This window comes from Paroedura picta, chromosome 18 (assembly GCF_049243985.1).
Source record: "Paroedura picta isolate Pp20150507F chromosome 18, Ppicta_v3.0, whole genome shotgun sequence".
In the NCBI taxonomy this organism is placed as follows: domain Eukaryota; kingdom Metazoa; phylum Chordata; class Lepidosauria; order Squamata; family Gekkonidae; genus Paroedura; species Paroedura picta.
Genome location: NC_135386.1, coordinates 6,035,542 through 6,051,936, shown reverse-complemented (window position 1 = coordinate 6,051,936; position 16,395 = coordinate 6,035,542). Strand labels below are relative to the sequence as shown.

The 16,395-nt window shown below is 44.8% G+C and overlaps 1 protein-coding gene across 5 annotated transcripts in view; it reads right to left on the bottom strand.

Annotated features, from left to right (window-relative positions):
* MYO5A (myosin VA) overlaps positions 1 to 16,395 on the bottom strand; it is an 82,734-nt gene that overhangs the window by 59,715 nt on the left and 6,624 nt on the right. For 2 of the 5 annotated variants that reach the window (XM_077318122.1, XM_077318123.1), the window contains exons 1-3: positions 15,358 to 15,488; positions 701 to 811; positions 23 to 194 (exon numbers count right to left, since the gene is read on the bottom strand). In XM_077318122.1, coding sequence (XP_077174237.1) covers positions 23 to 194; positions 701 to 811; positions 15,358 to 15,459 — 385 coding nt within the window. In that variant the 5' untranslated portion in view covers positions 15,460 to 15,488. Of the gene's footprint in view, positions 1 to 22; positions 195 to 700; positions 812 to 15,357; positions 15,489 to 16,395 lie in introns of those variants that run through there. The other 3 variants (XM_077318124.1, XM_077318126.1, XM_077318125.1) reach the window with 2 other exon arrangements.

The window sequence follows — 16,395 nt, the reverse complement described above, 5'->3', positions numbered from 1 at the left end:
AGAAACCTGGTTCAGTGCTTACCGCAATATGTATAAATGAGTTTTGAGTCTATAAATCGAACTTTGAGGTTATGGAGAACAGCGGGTTCATGGAGATAGCTGAGCGCTGTCAGGTCATTTTCGCCCACAAGGATGTCTGGGTTTCGCAGGGGTGGAAGCTCCTTAGTTTTAGGATCAAGCTTATATTCAAGATCCTGAAAATTAAATTATATACAATTCAGTGGATTTAAAGAGATGTGGCCAGGCTTTCTATATTCAGTTCCCCTGTTGAGTGGCCTAGAAGATGCAGGCATGCAGTTATCACCCAGAGCATTACATGATTAAAATCCACTGAGTTCCCATGCAACCTAGTACATCCCTGGAACTCCACAGTTGGCTAAGGGTCCCATACACTGAACAGCAAATGAAAATGACAAAGAGCAATGAGCAGCCAATTGCAGTGCTACCTTCCCACTTGCCTCAGCAATTGGACAAAAGAAAGACAGAGAAGGATCCACAAGTATGTTGTGGTAGGAAGCCACATCTCTGCTGATGGGGCAACAAGAATGATCCCCCCCCCCCAATACACACACAGACACATGCATAAGCCATGCCAAGCCTGCATGTTTCGGGGAAAGCAGGACAAATGCACCTGTATCACACTACAGCAATTTCCATCAGTGCTAAACAATGAGATCTCAGTGATGAGACGTCACATTACCTTGCCATCTTCAAATCTAAGATGGAGGACTTTGTCTCCGGGTTTATAATCTTTCAGGAGCTCTGCTGACTTCCAGACAACTTCTGGGTCAGGGATCCAAATCCTTGCATACTGCAAAAGAAAACAGAAAACTGGACTCTTTTCTGGATTTTCACAGGCAATTTGTATTAAGGCAACAGGAATAATCAACCCTAATTTTGTTGTTCAAGTTGTTTCTGACTCATGGTGGCATTCTAAACAGAGGCTCATTTCTTTGAGCTTTTGTAAGGTCAATCTACTTATATAATTGTATACATTCATCGTGTTCTTTGTCAACCTCTTCTTCTGCTTCCTTCAGAAGCAGATCTTTCCTCTGATCACATCTCAACAGGTAAACGACCACAATGCGCTCTGTGAAGATCTTCTTTGAGACGATACTTTGGAAGCTTAGTGCAGAACGCAGCATCGAGATTGTCGCCTGGAAGTTTCTGGAAACAGATTTTGCCAGTAATGACAGCTGTGATGGCTTCCAAGTTGCCTCAGAGTAAATGTCCAAGAGGGCCATGCTGGATGTGAACTCTCATTCCCTGTGCAATCCATGCCATAGAAACATAGAATTATAGAACCATAGAGTTGGAAGGGGCCATACAGGCCATCTAGTCCAACCCCCTGCTCATAGAATCATAGAATCATAGAACCATAGAGTTGGAAGGGGCCATACAGGCCATCTAGTCCAACCCCCTGCTCATAGAATCATAGAATCATAGAGTTGGAAGGGGCCATACAGGCCATCTAGTCCAACCCCCTGCTCATAGAATCATAGAATCATAGAGTTGGAAGGGGCCATACAGGCCATCTAGTCCAACCCCCTGCTCAACACAGGATCAGCCCCAAGCATCCTAAATACGATACTTAAAGGTCTGATCGCTCCCATATGAGGGAGGGCGGGAGCCAGGCATTTCTGAGGAGGAACAGGGTAGCAATGCCTGTCTTCCCTGCAGCTGAAAACAGAGGTCTCAATGTTTGCTCTATCACTACCATGATTTTAGCCCTTCTGTCTTTGCTGCAAGGACAGGGCTGTATATTTACTGTATCCTAAAAAGCCTCTTGTGGCGCAGAGTGATAAGCAGCAGAAATGCTGTCTGAAGCTGTTTGTCCATGAGGCTGGGAGTTCGATCCCAGCAGCCGGCTCAAGGTCGACTCAGCCTTCCATCCTTCCGAGGTCGGTAAAATGAGTACCCAGCTTGCTGGGGGGTAAACGGTAATGACTGGGGAAGGCACTGGCAAACCACCCCGTATTGAGTCTGCCATGAAAACGCTAGAGGGCGTCACCCCAAGGGTCAGACGTGACTCGGTGCTTGCACAGGGGATACCTTTACCTTACAGTAGTACAGATGAGCTACATCATGTGGAGTTGCCTACAAAGCCCTGAGAAACTCGGTTCAAACTATAAAACACAACACAAAAATATGCGTGGAAAGTCAGGGCAATGCCACATTGCAATTGCTTCCCAGAAAGCACTGCAAAGCTTCTGCTTATCCTACAACTGCAGCCGTTTTCTCACTTCTCTTATTCGAACAGCCCTGGAAGAGAGTGGTTTTTCCCTAATGAAGCTGCTCCTACAGTAGGACATGACACTGCAAAATCTGCTTCCTAGCCACAACCAAGATGCGGCATCACTGCTCTTCCAAAGAAAGCTGCCCGCAGCACGAGCTCTGCTAATGGTACCGCGAGGTCTCCATTATTTGCACGTGACAGATGTTCCTTTTTAAGGCCACGCTTCCTCTCGTGTCAGGACTCAGATCGGGTGGGGTGGAGGGAGTCAAATCAAGAGGCTATAATTATCTGCAAGTGTGGTCTACAGCAGGGGTAGTCAACCTGTGGTCCTCCAGATGTCCATGGACTACAAATCCCCATGAGCCCCTGCCAGCAAATGCTCATGGGAAATGTAGTCCATGGACATCTGGAGGACCACAGGTGGACTACCCCTGGTCTACAGAGTCTTCTCATTTCCACATCCCTTCACAAGTTGTAGTGCCAAGCCTGTGTGGGTGTGTTAAGTGCCATCAAGTCACAGTTGACTTATGGCACCCCTGTAAGGTTTGCCATGGGCTGCCTCTGCGTGGCCACCCTGGACTACCTTGGTGGTCTCCCATCCAAACATTAACCAGAGTCGAACCTCCTGAGCTTTCAAGATCTGACAAGGTCAGGCTAGCCTGGGCCAGCCAAGTCAAGGCAGTGCCAAATATAGACTTTGGAAACATATATTTTATTTACGTATTTTGTTTTATAAACCGCCCCTCTCTGCAGGGCAGGCTTGGGATGGTGTGCAACATATTTTATTTTCAATATAAACATATTGTTTCAATCAAACAATAAAAACAGCAAACTATGAATGTTCTGTTATCCAGTCTTTTGGGCCTTGTTTTTGTCTCTATATCTTTGGCCACCGTCAGTGGTGGGATACTCAGGAGAGGAAGAAGCCAATTTGATTTTGTTTATTCTGGCCTCGACCACATGCCTGGACGAAGAGTGCCATCTTGCAGGCCCTGCAGGACTTGGGTAGATATAGAAAGCTCTCCTGTCTTTCTCGAGGGCTACAGTAGCCATGGGATGGGATGGTGTTGGACTGAGATTGTACTGCTGGGAAAGGAAAGGCAAACTTTTCCCTGTACATACACCAATGCAAAGTTCCCGCCTCAAAACCTCCTTGTCCTTGGGGTACAGGCTCTTGGTTGTAAAAAAAACATGCACAACCCAAATTGGTGTCTGCATAGACTGTAGAAGCATCTCGACTCCACTGCACTGTAAATTCATACTCACTCCCCCCCCCCCAGCCTATCCCTATAATAGCTTACACTCTGGGTGTGTATGTGTGTAGAGTCTCCTCCAGTCACAGCCAACTTATGGTTTTCAAAGCAAGGGAGAAATAGATGGTTTACCACTGCCTGTCTCTACATAGCAATCCCGGCCTTCCATGGTGGTCTCCCATCCATGTGTTTACCACAGATGATTTTCCTTTGCTTTCAAGATCTGAAAAGATGTTAGCATGGACCATCCAGGTCAGGCTTATAGTGTATAACACGTAAGACTTTGAACTGCAGCTATTCTAGGTACACCCAGATTAAGCATTCTGTGAAATATTTTTCCTTTTTTGTGTGTGGGAGAACATCGCGATTAGTTTGCTTTTATACCCCCCTCCTCCCTTGTGGAAGCTGAAGCAGGGTAGACATTTGTAGAGTAAGTAATTACAATGAACAGCAGGCCAGAGTGGAGTGGTTGAAGGGTAGGGATACTTGGTCTAAGAATAAGCACGGTAAATTCAATGTTCTTGTTTCCCCCTGTGAAATCTTAGCGGGAATGTTTCACTTCTCCAGATCCACAGGCCGGAGTCTGAGAAAAAACCTGCCGATGCATCAGTGATTCTAGCAGCGAATCCGATATGAGCTACACAGGAAGAAGAAAAAAATGAACTGCTTGTGCCTAGAATCTGAAGGAGGCAGCGCTGGCCCCTCGAGACAGTTTATTGCTCTTGGAATCACTTCTGAAACAGATGTGCATGATTGGCTAGACAAATTTCAGGCAAACAGGCCAACCAAGAATCCCTTGGACATTGTATTCCAGAAACCAGTCTGGTCTCTTCTGTATGCTAGCTTTATAAAGCATTGCAGATGATGCCAAGATCTACTTGCCTACACTTGATGCAAACGAACTATCAATATGCCTAATCTCAAACATACATGCATACATCCTGGTAGTCTGATGTATACTATTTTAATGCAAGTCATAAGAGATTGTAATAGTTTTCCAAGTGTTGTAATGCTTATTATTTTAAAACCTGCTTGGAAGAGGTGGGGGTTCTCACCTTCTTTAACTATTCACAGTTGAAAAGCCAGGAGTGCTCCCGAATCACCGGGTAGTGTAAAATTGCCAAGAGTATAATAAGCTCTTGCTAAGTGATCTTTGCCATCTGCTAATGGCAACCATTTCATGCCAGCCAAGATGGAGGGGACATGATGCGAGGTGCCTTCAGGCAGCTTGCATGTCCTTGTGTTGGGCGTTTGCCAAACACCAAGGCCGTCTTCTAAGGCAGCACAAGAACCGTTTCACTTCAGAAGCTAGCAACAGAGGCCTTCATTTTGTGTTTTGTGTCTGAAAAAGGTCTTGTGAACATTTGCGAGATTTCATAATCTCTTTGGTGGTGGAGAGGGGACTGAGGCTCCATCCTTGAAAAGATCATGGACAGAGGAGAAAACAGATTCTAAGAATGCATTCCACAGTCCAGGATGTGAGTAATTTCTGCATTTCCAAGGCAGCTCACAAAACAAATACGCATTAAGTATTAAAAGTGAATATTAATAAATATGTTGATGTTGACATGATGACTATTACGACTGTTTTGAATCTGCTTATACTGTTAAAAACAGCTGATGTATGTTCCAACTATACTGGTTCTATGTACACCGCCCAGAGACGTCATAGTGAGGGCTGGTATAATGAATGAATGAATGAATGAATGAATGAATGAATGAATGAATGAATGAATGAATGAATGAATGAATGAATGAATGAAGCTAAATATTTGAAATACCAGTATAATAAAAGATGCTTTTGCCAAGTAAGGCTGGCAGATGCACCCATTTGCTGTCCAGAAGACCACCACAAAAGAGAAATAACTGGATATGCATCATAGTTCTCCCACACCCTGAAACCACTTATCTGCCACCCAAAGACAGCCTGTTGCTCAGACTGGAGTCAAGAGCAACCCATAGGTGGCTGGTGCTGAACCCCAAGAACAATAAAAATACCAGACAATCTGTTCTATAGGGGGGGCCTTTGGAAAGGAAGCAAGCACACTGTGGTCCCAGGTACGTGCATTATTATTATTTTATTATTTATGATATTTTTATCCCGCCACTCCCATGAAGGCTCGTGGCGGCTAACAATAAGCATGACTCCTTTATCTACAGGGAACATTTCGTTGATGGAAGTTCATATGCACAACCCCTGTAATACTGATGTGGGGGGAAGAGAAAGCCTGGGGTGTGGGGTCTACAAGGATCAGAGGTCCTTGTGTGACAGAACAGGGCACTTCCCTGGCGTTAATGTACAAAAATGATGACGATTCTACATATTTATGAGCATGCACCACAAAGAAATCTTGTGTGCATTTTTTAAAAATATCAGTTGCTTTATTTCTATGATGAGCCTCTTGTGGCGCAGAGTGGTAAGGCAGCCGTCTGAAAACTTTGCCCATGAGGCTGGGAGTTCAATCCCAGCAGCCGGCTCAAGGTTGACTCAGCCTTCCATCCTTCCGAGGTCGGTAAAACGAGTACCCAGCTTGCTGGGGGGTAAACGGTAATGACTGGGGAAGGCACTGGCAAACCACCCCGTATTGAGTCTGCCAAGAAAACGCTGGAGTGCGTCACCCCAAGGGTCAGACATGACTCGGTGCTTGCACAGGGGATACCTTTACCTTTTTTACCTTATTTCTATGAGAAGGTTAAAGACACAAATGGAAGTGAGAAAGGAATATCATCAAAGCTTTCTAAAAAGCTGAGGAAAGTAGCAGGAAGAATATTGCTCATGGTGGCCATCACCGGATATGCACGTGGTCTACAAGATGAGCCACCAACTTTTTCTGTAATTCATTGGGTAATGAATGCTGTCTGTTATGAATATGCTATAAATACAAAAAAATATATGTTTTTTTAAGTCTACAGCAGATGCTTTCCTGGGTCATCGACAGTAGCCATTCTCAACCCATTTTTGGCCATGGCCTCTTCAGGAGTTCTCCTCAGGTTCCAGAGCCCCCCCCCCCCTGCAGTAGGCTGGCTGCTTGCACAATGAACTAAGCTAAAAATGGCCCAAGCCAAGGGCGAGATAACTATACTCCACGTACCTTGTCTTATACATACATGAGACAGATTTCTACAACATTAGACCAAGAGAAGCATGTGCATTTTCCCCCTTGAGTGTATTAATTCAAGCACACACAAAAAGGAACGGATAACATGGTTTATTTTTCTCTCCTTTGACAAAGGTCAGACTTCCTAGCAATTAACGATGTTTTACATAACAAAAAGGGTATTTCATTGGCTAACAGTCCCCCCCCAAAAAAAAAACCCCTTTGGGCTCCCCTATTCACATTTTTCAGTCTCTGTCCCCCTTCAAATGTCCCAGGGCCCCCGGGGAACCATATGGCCCCCATTGAGAATAACTAATCTAGGGGATACACAAAGGCACTCTGAAGCAGCCCAGCTAACTGTTGGAGATCTCTGGTCAATAGAATAACCAAATCATTTTTTTTTCAGCTGTGCAAGCTATGCGTCACAGTATCATGAGTGGCACTTGATTTGGGGGGGGGGCCTAGGGAAACCAACCAGCCCCCTCTCCTTGCAGCAACCAGAAGGGGAAACCAGATTATAGATCGTCATAGAAACTAGACTATGTGTCAGCTGAGCCCTCCACAGAAGATATTTAAGGGAAAGCAGTGTCCTGCTAATACCAGAAAGCTGCAGCTCCTGAGTATGGGGAACTTTGTCTTCTGTGTTTTCACTGGAAACACAGATTTCCGACTGGGCTGGACTGAAGTCAGCAAGGAGGGAGAGAGATTTTCGTAAGCAAGCTGCGTAAAGCAACCAAAACAATGCATCATTTGGTGTTGTTAATTTCAAACGACAGCCAACTCTGTCCCAAGGGAAACAGCTCATGCATTGACATGCAAAGAGCATCACGTATTACGTATGGTTTCACCCACAGCCTGCAAGGAAATATAAAATCAGGACGTTGCTCTGGGGTGCCATCCTGGCCAGAGTGCATGAAGAGATGTTAAAACATAAACCGGGCAGAACCACTCTTGAAAGGGTTCTTTACATGGCAGCTGGAAAGGAATTAAGCAAGGCTCAAATCTACTGCAGAAGAGAAGAAAGCAAGCTGCAGATGTTCCAAAGACACAAAACGGAACTGCCACACACAAAATTTGAATACAGCGATCATGCGGTGCATTATTTTAAAGGTCAATAATAAAGCACAGCAGCAGCAGCACAGCAGCCCTGGTCAAGGAAGGTTCGTTTGACACCTGAACCGTCATGCAGGCACAACAGATGCTTGTGAAGACATCTCATGGAACGATTTCCCACAACTCAATTTGCTCAGTTCCAAGAGAAGCAACGATTGCTTCAAAATGTCACTGAAGAATCACCTAGCATTTCTCAAGAAAGCCCATGACAGCAAGGCAAAACGTTAAACAGGAGAGATCCCCTTGAACTCTCTTCCCCGTTGCACGTATAGTCAGAATCCAACCAGGTAAAAAGGAGGACACAGAAGGAATTCTGTCCCAGGGCAGGAACAAAAATGAACCGCTGCAAGATTCCCCCAGCGCTTCATGATCTCATCTGAGATCACATGTGAAGATCATCCGACCACATCAGTTGTCAAAATAGTCCTATCACAAGACCCACTTGAGGCAACGGCCTCTTGGAGACACTGGCAACAGCTAGAAACCATTCGCTGTGAATTCCCAAGGTGGATTTGAAAACACTGAGATGCAGGGAATTCATCAGGCCCGGCTGAATAATGCATCCAGATAGGACAACTGCCCCGCACCAGTATTATTTTATCATTTTAGCCTGCAGTGAGGGACACTGGGAGCATCAAAGCAGAACAGATACAAAGAAGGTGGGTACTTCAGCGGCTACTAGCCATATTGACTAAAGGAAGCCTCCACATTCAGAGGCAGTAAAACCTCTGGACACCAATGCCAGGAGGCAACATCAGGGGAAAGTCTTGGTCTCTATGCCTTGTTGTTGGCCCTCCAGAGTAATTGCTTGGCTGCTTGGTTAAGGCGAGATGTCAGACTGGTCTGACCCAGCAGGGCTCTTCTTATGTTCCCATTAGTCAACTGAATAAATCTTCATCTTTCAATGCCATTGGTAAACCTGGGGCATATGAATGACACATTGTTCGACCCAACCAACCTGTTGTTCAGAAAACCGTTTTAAATGCACTGTATGAATTAAAATTGTGACCCTGTCCAGATGTATAATTCGCTCATCCACTGTCACCTGCCACCCTCTTAAGCCTTCACAGAATCAGCTTCTCCATCAGATGGCTCTCCAGCCTCTGTTGAAAAATCTCCAAAGATGGAAAACCCACCACATTCCGAGGAAGCCTGTTCCACTGAGAAACCGCTCTAACTGTCAGGAACTTCTTCCTGATGTTTAGACGGAATTTCTTTTGAGTTGAGATCGAAACATGCTATGGCAAATTAACTGGTAAAATAGCCGATATGATTGATTTAAAAAATATTATTGCATCATTTAAATTATTGTTAAATGTAATTTGTGCTATGTTATTGATGTTACCATGTTTGTGATGATTTTGAATGTTGGATGCCACCCTCAGCTGGCATCCCGGGAGTGTGTGCTATTCTCATTGCTCACTACCATTTTTCTCCTATTTTTATTAGACAAATAACATTAAACTGAACCATCCCCATCTTTACTGGTAAGTTTATCCTGGCTAAAATATGAAGTCAATGATTTTTACAGCAAAACTAGACAAGACGCCACATTTTTCAACAAGGTGGAATATCATCATGCATTTAAAAAAATAAACAGAAGAGCTACTCCAGTAGCACTCAATATAGTAGGTTTAACTATATAAACCAACACACATAAGCCAGGCTGTCCACAGTTACCACAAATCCTTCTGCCGCTGTGGAACATAGTAGATGGTTCAGCCTTCAGTAAAGGCCTTTGTGAAAAAGCTGCCTGGAAGTTCAAGTCCACACTGCCGGGTTACAACAGCTGACACTTGCAAAGAAGAAGAAGAAGAGTTGGTTCTTATATGCCGCTTTTCCCTACCCGAAGGAGGCTCAAAGTGGCTTACAATCGCCTTCCCTTCCTCTCCCCACAACAGACACCCTGTGAGGGAGGTGAGGCTGAGAGACCCCTGAGATTACTGAAGAAGAAGAAGAGTTGGTTCTTATATGTTGCTTTTCTCTACCCGAAGGAGGCTCAAAGCGGCTTACAGTCGCCTTCCCTTTCCTCTCCCCACAACAGACACCCTGTGGGGGGGGTGGGGCTGAGAGAGCCCTGATATCACTGCCCGGTCAGAGCAGCTTTATCAGTTCTGTGGCGAGCCCAAGGTCACCCAGCTGGCTGCATGTGGGGGAGTGCAGAATCGAACCCGACATGCCAGAACCTGGCATATCTGCGCTCCTAACCACTACACCAAACTGGCTCTCTGCAGAACTGCATAAGGTCAGTGAGGCAACACTTTCCATTGCAGAAGTCACAATGGTTCTTCCTCTGCAAGGCTTGTTCTGCTATATGTTTAACTTTCCTTGTTTTAACAATGCTTTCCACCCATTTAACTGAGGAAGGAGTTAGGCAAGCAAGCTTTCCATTTTTGTGGGACCTGGCTGGTTCCTTTATTAAGAATTAACGATATCCTGCTTGCCTTCTGGCCCTCTGGTGAGGAGCCAGTTTTAATGGCAAGTTGCGCATTTCCGTCAGATAAAGAACTTGCATTTGAAGCTGTTGATTAAGGACTCTTGGGTGTGTGCCATTGGGACCTGAGGCAGGGTGGCCTGTCCACTAGGTGCATCTTGGTGATCACGCCACTTCTGGGGTTTCCCAAAGTCTGAAGAAAGTTTCAGGAGCTTCTGAGAGGTAAAAAGGTTGAGAAAGTCCGACCTAGAGCATCAGAAATCCTTGGACTGGCCCTTATCTCGTGCCTCACCATCTCCAACCTGTTATTGACTTCAAGGGTACAGACCAGTTGTGGGGAAAGCATGCTATCCTTAAATAAAGAAGCTTGTTTTACATTCCAAACACCACATTTCTAATTTGTCTCAGAGTACCCAGAGAACCTACATATTTTCAGATTTAAAGAAAAGCGTGGAAACCGTTGACAGTTCTCAGGCACAAAACCTGACAGTTCTCAGGCACAATGAATGAGAGTTGAACAAAAGCTTCAAACCACCTTTTCCATTCTTTTTTTAAAATAACAGTCGGTAAGCTAGATTTAGTTAATTTACTTTGAAAATGGCAGTGACCGAGTCCTACACTTATAGATTCGCTCGAGTTCTCTGTCAATCAGCCACACTGTCATAAATGCTGTGTTTTGTTGTTACTAGTTTCCCAATGACAAAAAGAGGAAGCCTCTTCTGCGGTGGTCTTTGTATGAATGCAATAAGTCGACTTCAGTTCTAAGGTTGCTTAACACTTTCACTGTCTAAGCAAGGTAGAAAAGGGGACGTAAAAGGTCACGTGATCAATGAATTGTAGACAGCCACCCTGTACCCCGAAATGAAAATCAGAACAGTTAAAGAAAACAATGTTTCTGCACAAAAATAAGGGTGCCTTGGATCATATGCCGATGATGACAAAACAAAGCTACAATGTTTGGCCACAACAAGGCTAGTTTCTCGCTAAAGCATCCACTAAAAAGGAAAGATGTTGGACGGAGAGACCTTGCTGTTAATATCTGCAGTGCTGCAAAGGCCATTAACAGGTCACAATACACATTGCTTTCTTCACAGCACTCCTCCCACTTTACCCACTAGTTGGGCCAGAATTGCTAGGACTATTTCCCCCACAATTAATCTGCACTGCCTACTTGCCACACACTTCTTTAAATGAATGTGAATTACTCCCTCGGGCATCTGCATTAGCCACAGGGACCATGGGGCTTTACAGAGTAAAGAATTCACAGCACACAAAACTTAAGTGGGTAACAAATGCACACTTAGAAAGGCAGGACTGTGCCATGTCTACTGTGAGAGGGCAGAGCTAGTAATATCTTTTGGCTCTGACTTGGCTGTTCCTCTAGCCATTCCAGATCGGGGAGCACAGGTGAACTTTTTTTGCTTTGGTTTTAACTAGCAACCAGTAATAATGAAACTATCTTCAGTCCAGCTCATACATACCTAATACATTTGGAGCACTGGAAAAGCCTCCTCAGGGTCTCACTGGATACCCTTTTTGCAAAGAAAGATATGCCAGGTGCTGAACCAGGGATAGCCAAACTGTAGGTCTCCAGATGTCCAAGGACTACAATTACCTGCCATATTGGCAGAGGCTCATGGTAATTGTAGTCCATGGACACCTGATAAACCACAGTTAGGCCATCCCTGCCTGAAAACTGTACTGAGCAGCTTGGCTGGCATGGAATATGGAAGGCTCTGCAGAATTTTCAGACAATAAATTAGATTTTTTTTCTTGCCCCCTGCTAAAGAATGCCTCCTCTCCCTAGCATTCTTGGTAAAATGATCATTGTGAAATCACACAAAATAATTTGTGAGATCCTGACTGAGACATTAGGTTCACTAAAATAACAAAGAATCGTCCAGCATCATTAAGGAACACCAAATTTATCATGGCTTTCATAAGCTGGAGTCTACCTAGTTTGATGTATGAAGTGTTACATTCAGTTGACAAACTGGCTGCACTGGCTCTCAAAATCTTACAGCACAATAAATGTGTTATTTCTTCAGGGTGCCATAAGACACCTGCATCATTTCAGCTGCTGCAGACTGTGCCCCTGAAAACTGACTCTAGCTGGTACTAGGCCCAGACAAAGGTGAGTCTCCAAAAGCAGTAGTTACAGGTACAGGTATCTGGTAACAACAATTCAGAATGCCTTATTCTCTTAGGCATGTCTGCTGACACTGAAGTCTTTAATTAGTGGGCCAAACAACGCATGCTGGAACCCTAGGGAAACGAACAATGTTTTCACCATTCCTGCCTCCAGAATCCACAAAGACCAAGCCTGAACACACTGCAAATGTTTTACTTTAAGCAGACATTTAATTGGGCTGTTTCATACAATTACTACGTGTAAAGTAAATCACAGGGCGGTCCTACACAAAATGGAATGCGCCTACAAAAGATTGCACTGTAAGACTCTTCTTTTCCCGCGCTTAAGGTCTCTTTTCCAAATAGCCTGCTTTTATAAACGGCGTTTCGTATCCCTCGGGGTGTATGGATAACGGCAGATTCAGCAACGTACAATTTAGCGCTCGGGTTCACAAAATCCCATAAGCTTCGTAAGTGCACTGCAGATATCGTCCTACCGTTAGTAAGGCAATCAATAAAATCATTCTCATTCTTGGTTGGTTTGTTCCTTCTCATAAAGACCTCGGTCAAATATCAGGAAACATAGCTAAGGGTGAAGCCTGGGGTGAAGCAACAACAGCCAATGAAAAGCAAAGCTGGATCTCCATGGGGAAGAAAAGCAGGATTTTAAAAATTGCCCTCATAGATGGGGCACCATACTCGTCCAGCATTACTTCTCAGTTGATCTCCCCAAGAAGGGAGGTACAGCAGTCAGCATGTCAGACTAGGGTCCGGAAGACCACAGCCCATCTCCAATGTGCTGTGGAAGCTTCCTGGGCGCACTGGAGAAGCGTCAGCAGTGTGTGTTGCTAAATCTGGGTTTTGCTGGGTATCCTTGGGCCGGTCACACTCTCTCAGCCTAACCTACTTCACAGGGTTCACGTGAGGACAGAATGGAGGAGAGAAAATCAATGTTAGCTGTTGTGGGGGGGAGGCTTTTGGAGAGAGAGGAGGGATATAAATAAATGAAATAAACTTTATAATGCAAAGTAGTTGCAACTGTGATATGGGGTAATAATTCTCATCCACCAGTAACAGCTGCTAAAAGAATCACACTGAGAAATCATATGCAAAGCGCTCTGAACCCTTGAAAGCTCTAAATGCTACACAATTATTTTTAGAAACCCAAATTCCTAACTTTATCTCGGCTTCTTTTGAAATACTGGATTTGGCTACTTGGCATGCCAGAACACTCCTGAGAGACAGTCCCAGAAGAGACTTCAGAGAAACTCCTGAGGAACTCCCTGCCTAAGAGCTAAATGTGCATTTATGTGAAGAACCTCACGCAAACCAGGCCTTTCTCTCCCAATGTACTTGAGCAGGCACACCCTGCGAAGAAGCCCATGAGAAACAAAACTCATTAGGCTGAATACTGCTTAAACCAGGAAGCTCCGTAACACAAGCTTATAGCACATTAGAGAGCTGTGTTTCTGCCATACAGCAGTTAGCAAGCAGACTCATGGGAAGATGAGCCAAAAGGCAGGATTCAACTGCAGACCCCAAAGCTCTGGGAGGCTGAAACAGGAAAGAACAAGCAAGTCCAGGGTTACTCCATCTGTCTTCAGCAACTACGTTACAAATATGTTTGCCCTTGCTCTGCAGTTCACTCTTAGTTAATCGATACATACTTGCACAACGTTGCAATCCTATACAGACTGACAGTCTCAATTCATTGATACCGGACAAGCACAGGGAAAGAACTCTACAGAGGGCTGCATATAAAGTTTTCTCCCTCCAAGCATTCAGTTACATTACTACCACAAAACTAAGAGCAGAGACAAATCGCCAGGAACAAAATAAATTCTATAATAGCTACATATCATTGTGGAACAAATTTGATTTGCAGAAATACTCTGACAACTGTTATATTGGCAAATCCTCCTCAAAAACCTATACATTTTAGAATGCAGTACAGGCTTCCCCTTTCCACCCGCTGCCAGCCACCAAGAGTTTTATTTCATAAGAAGGTAGCTAGCAGACGTTGAATAATCTTATTTGTGTCACCCTTAAAGCAAACCTGCACACTTTACATATAACTGTAGCAAATCCTTTAAGGTGCAGTCCTGAAATTAGCTGCAGTTGAACACCATGATTTGAGTCCAGTAGCATCTCAAAAGGCCAACAAGTTTCCTAGATAAAAGCTTCTGAAAGTCAAGAGTTCCCTTTCTCACTTACAAGAAGGGAGAGCCAAGAGCCAGCTTGGTGAGGTGGTTAGGAGCTGCAGCCTCTAATCTGGAGAGCAGAGTTTGATTTCCCAGCCTGCTCCTCTACCACACACAGCCAGCTGGCTGGCCTTGGGCCAGTGACAGTTCCATTAGAGCTGTTCGCACAGAACAGTTCTGTCAGAGCTCTCTCAGACCCACCTACCTCACAGATTGTCTGGTTTGTGGGGGACGAAGGGAAGGCGATTATAAGCCACTCTGAGACTTTTTGGGGTAGAGAAATGCAAGGGATGGGTGTTGTAAAGAAGGGAGCTAGGAAGCAGGGGCACAAGAAAAATACAATCAGCTTGATTCAGTGGGTAGCCATGTTGGTCTGAAGCTTGATTAGAGCGGGGGGGGGGGGATTGCTTAACGGTCGAAAGCCACGAGTTACTTGTTATAGGCCACAGAGGGAGATTTGTGGATAGCCGCTTTATAAACAAAACAAAACTTTAAAACAGCCGGGAAGACTTGGATTTTATTTGGAGCATCTGAGCTGGGGTTCATGGCTGTTCAAACTGTCTGACAATCAAAACTCCACCACCCTTGAAAACTGTTCTTTCCTCCCCTGCAGGTATGATAATGGTCCGGGCATCCCGCCTTCCCCCAAGACCAATTGCAGCTTCTGAGACATTGGTTTTGAATTAGAAAAAGGGGCAAGATTCATTGCCACCTTCCTTAGTGTTGTGCCTCCCTTTAAAAAAAATCAACACTCCCCAGGACTTCATCACAGTTTAAAACAGCATTAAGTGCTCTGCCCCGAGATCTTCCCCATCACAAATTTCAGCCTTTAGGTTAAAGAAAACTGTACCGATGTCAGCAACAAGGTGGGAAAAGAAAAAGCAACACTTACTTTGACACACATATAGTCTAAATCATCTAGCGCTTGGTGGGGCAGGCTGCTGACACTCTGAACAGCAGCTGCTGTAGAGGTTGCAAGCAACATGGCATCCATCTAAACGAGGTCTGCATTCAGAACTGAGCCACACAAAGTTCAGGCAGTCCCTGAGTCCATTCCCAGCTCTTCTGCAAAACAGATGCACTACCCACCTTTCCAAGCTATGTAAGAAGAAACCATAACCCCCCTGAAGAGTGACAGCCATGTCGGAACACTGAATTCCTTCATTGTCAAGGCTGTTCACAACATCTGAGTTGGCTCCTTCGGCCACACAAAGAGGAAGAGTGTTTTCTCTCCGTGCCTCTTGAGCGAACTGTCTTGTGACAGTCATCAAATGCTGAAATTGAAAAAAAACAAATTACTAAGAGGAGAAGTTAAATGATTTGCCTTATCCCTTTCCCTTAGGGCACAATGCAAACAGCTTCCTTTTCCCATTCAAAACCTGATGATACTGGGAAGACTAGCAGGGTGGTCCGTAGACCCACAATTGTATTGGTATCGGGATATGGTACCTTACAGGGCACTCATTTTTTGGGGGGGGAGGGACTTCCTGGAGGAGGAAATGCAATTCAAACACTAATTCCCCATCTTTGTATAAATAGCCTGTTCTTAGCCCTGCTTTTAAATGCCTCCTGCTATTTGGGCCTTTGCTCAACCCCACCCCATATATGTATACAAAATAGAGGCACTCCATCAGTATCTGGCCATCTTTAACATCACAGATCCTGTCAAGCCTTTTGCTCTGATCCAACTTCCATCAGGCATCTGCAAGGCACCTGGAGCTGCACATGACTGGCTGGGCCACGATGTGGATGACGTTGTATACCTGAATGACTAACTTCAGTTGGACGCAATGGAGTGCAGCTGGGTAGCTAACATTCAGGATGTACACAGAAATGGGCAGTTCAACGACCACCACACTTATGCCTGTTCACAGATCTCCTCAGCTCGACTGGGGTTCTTGCATCTTGAAAAACGAGCCCAGACGTAGAA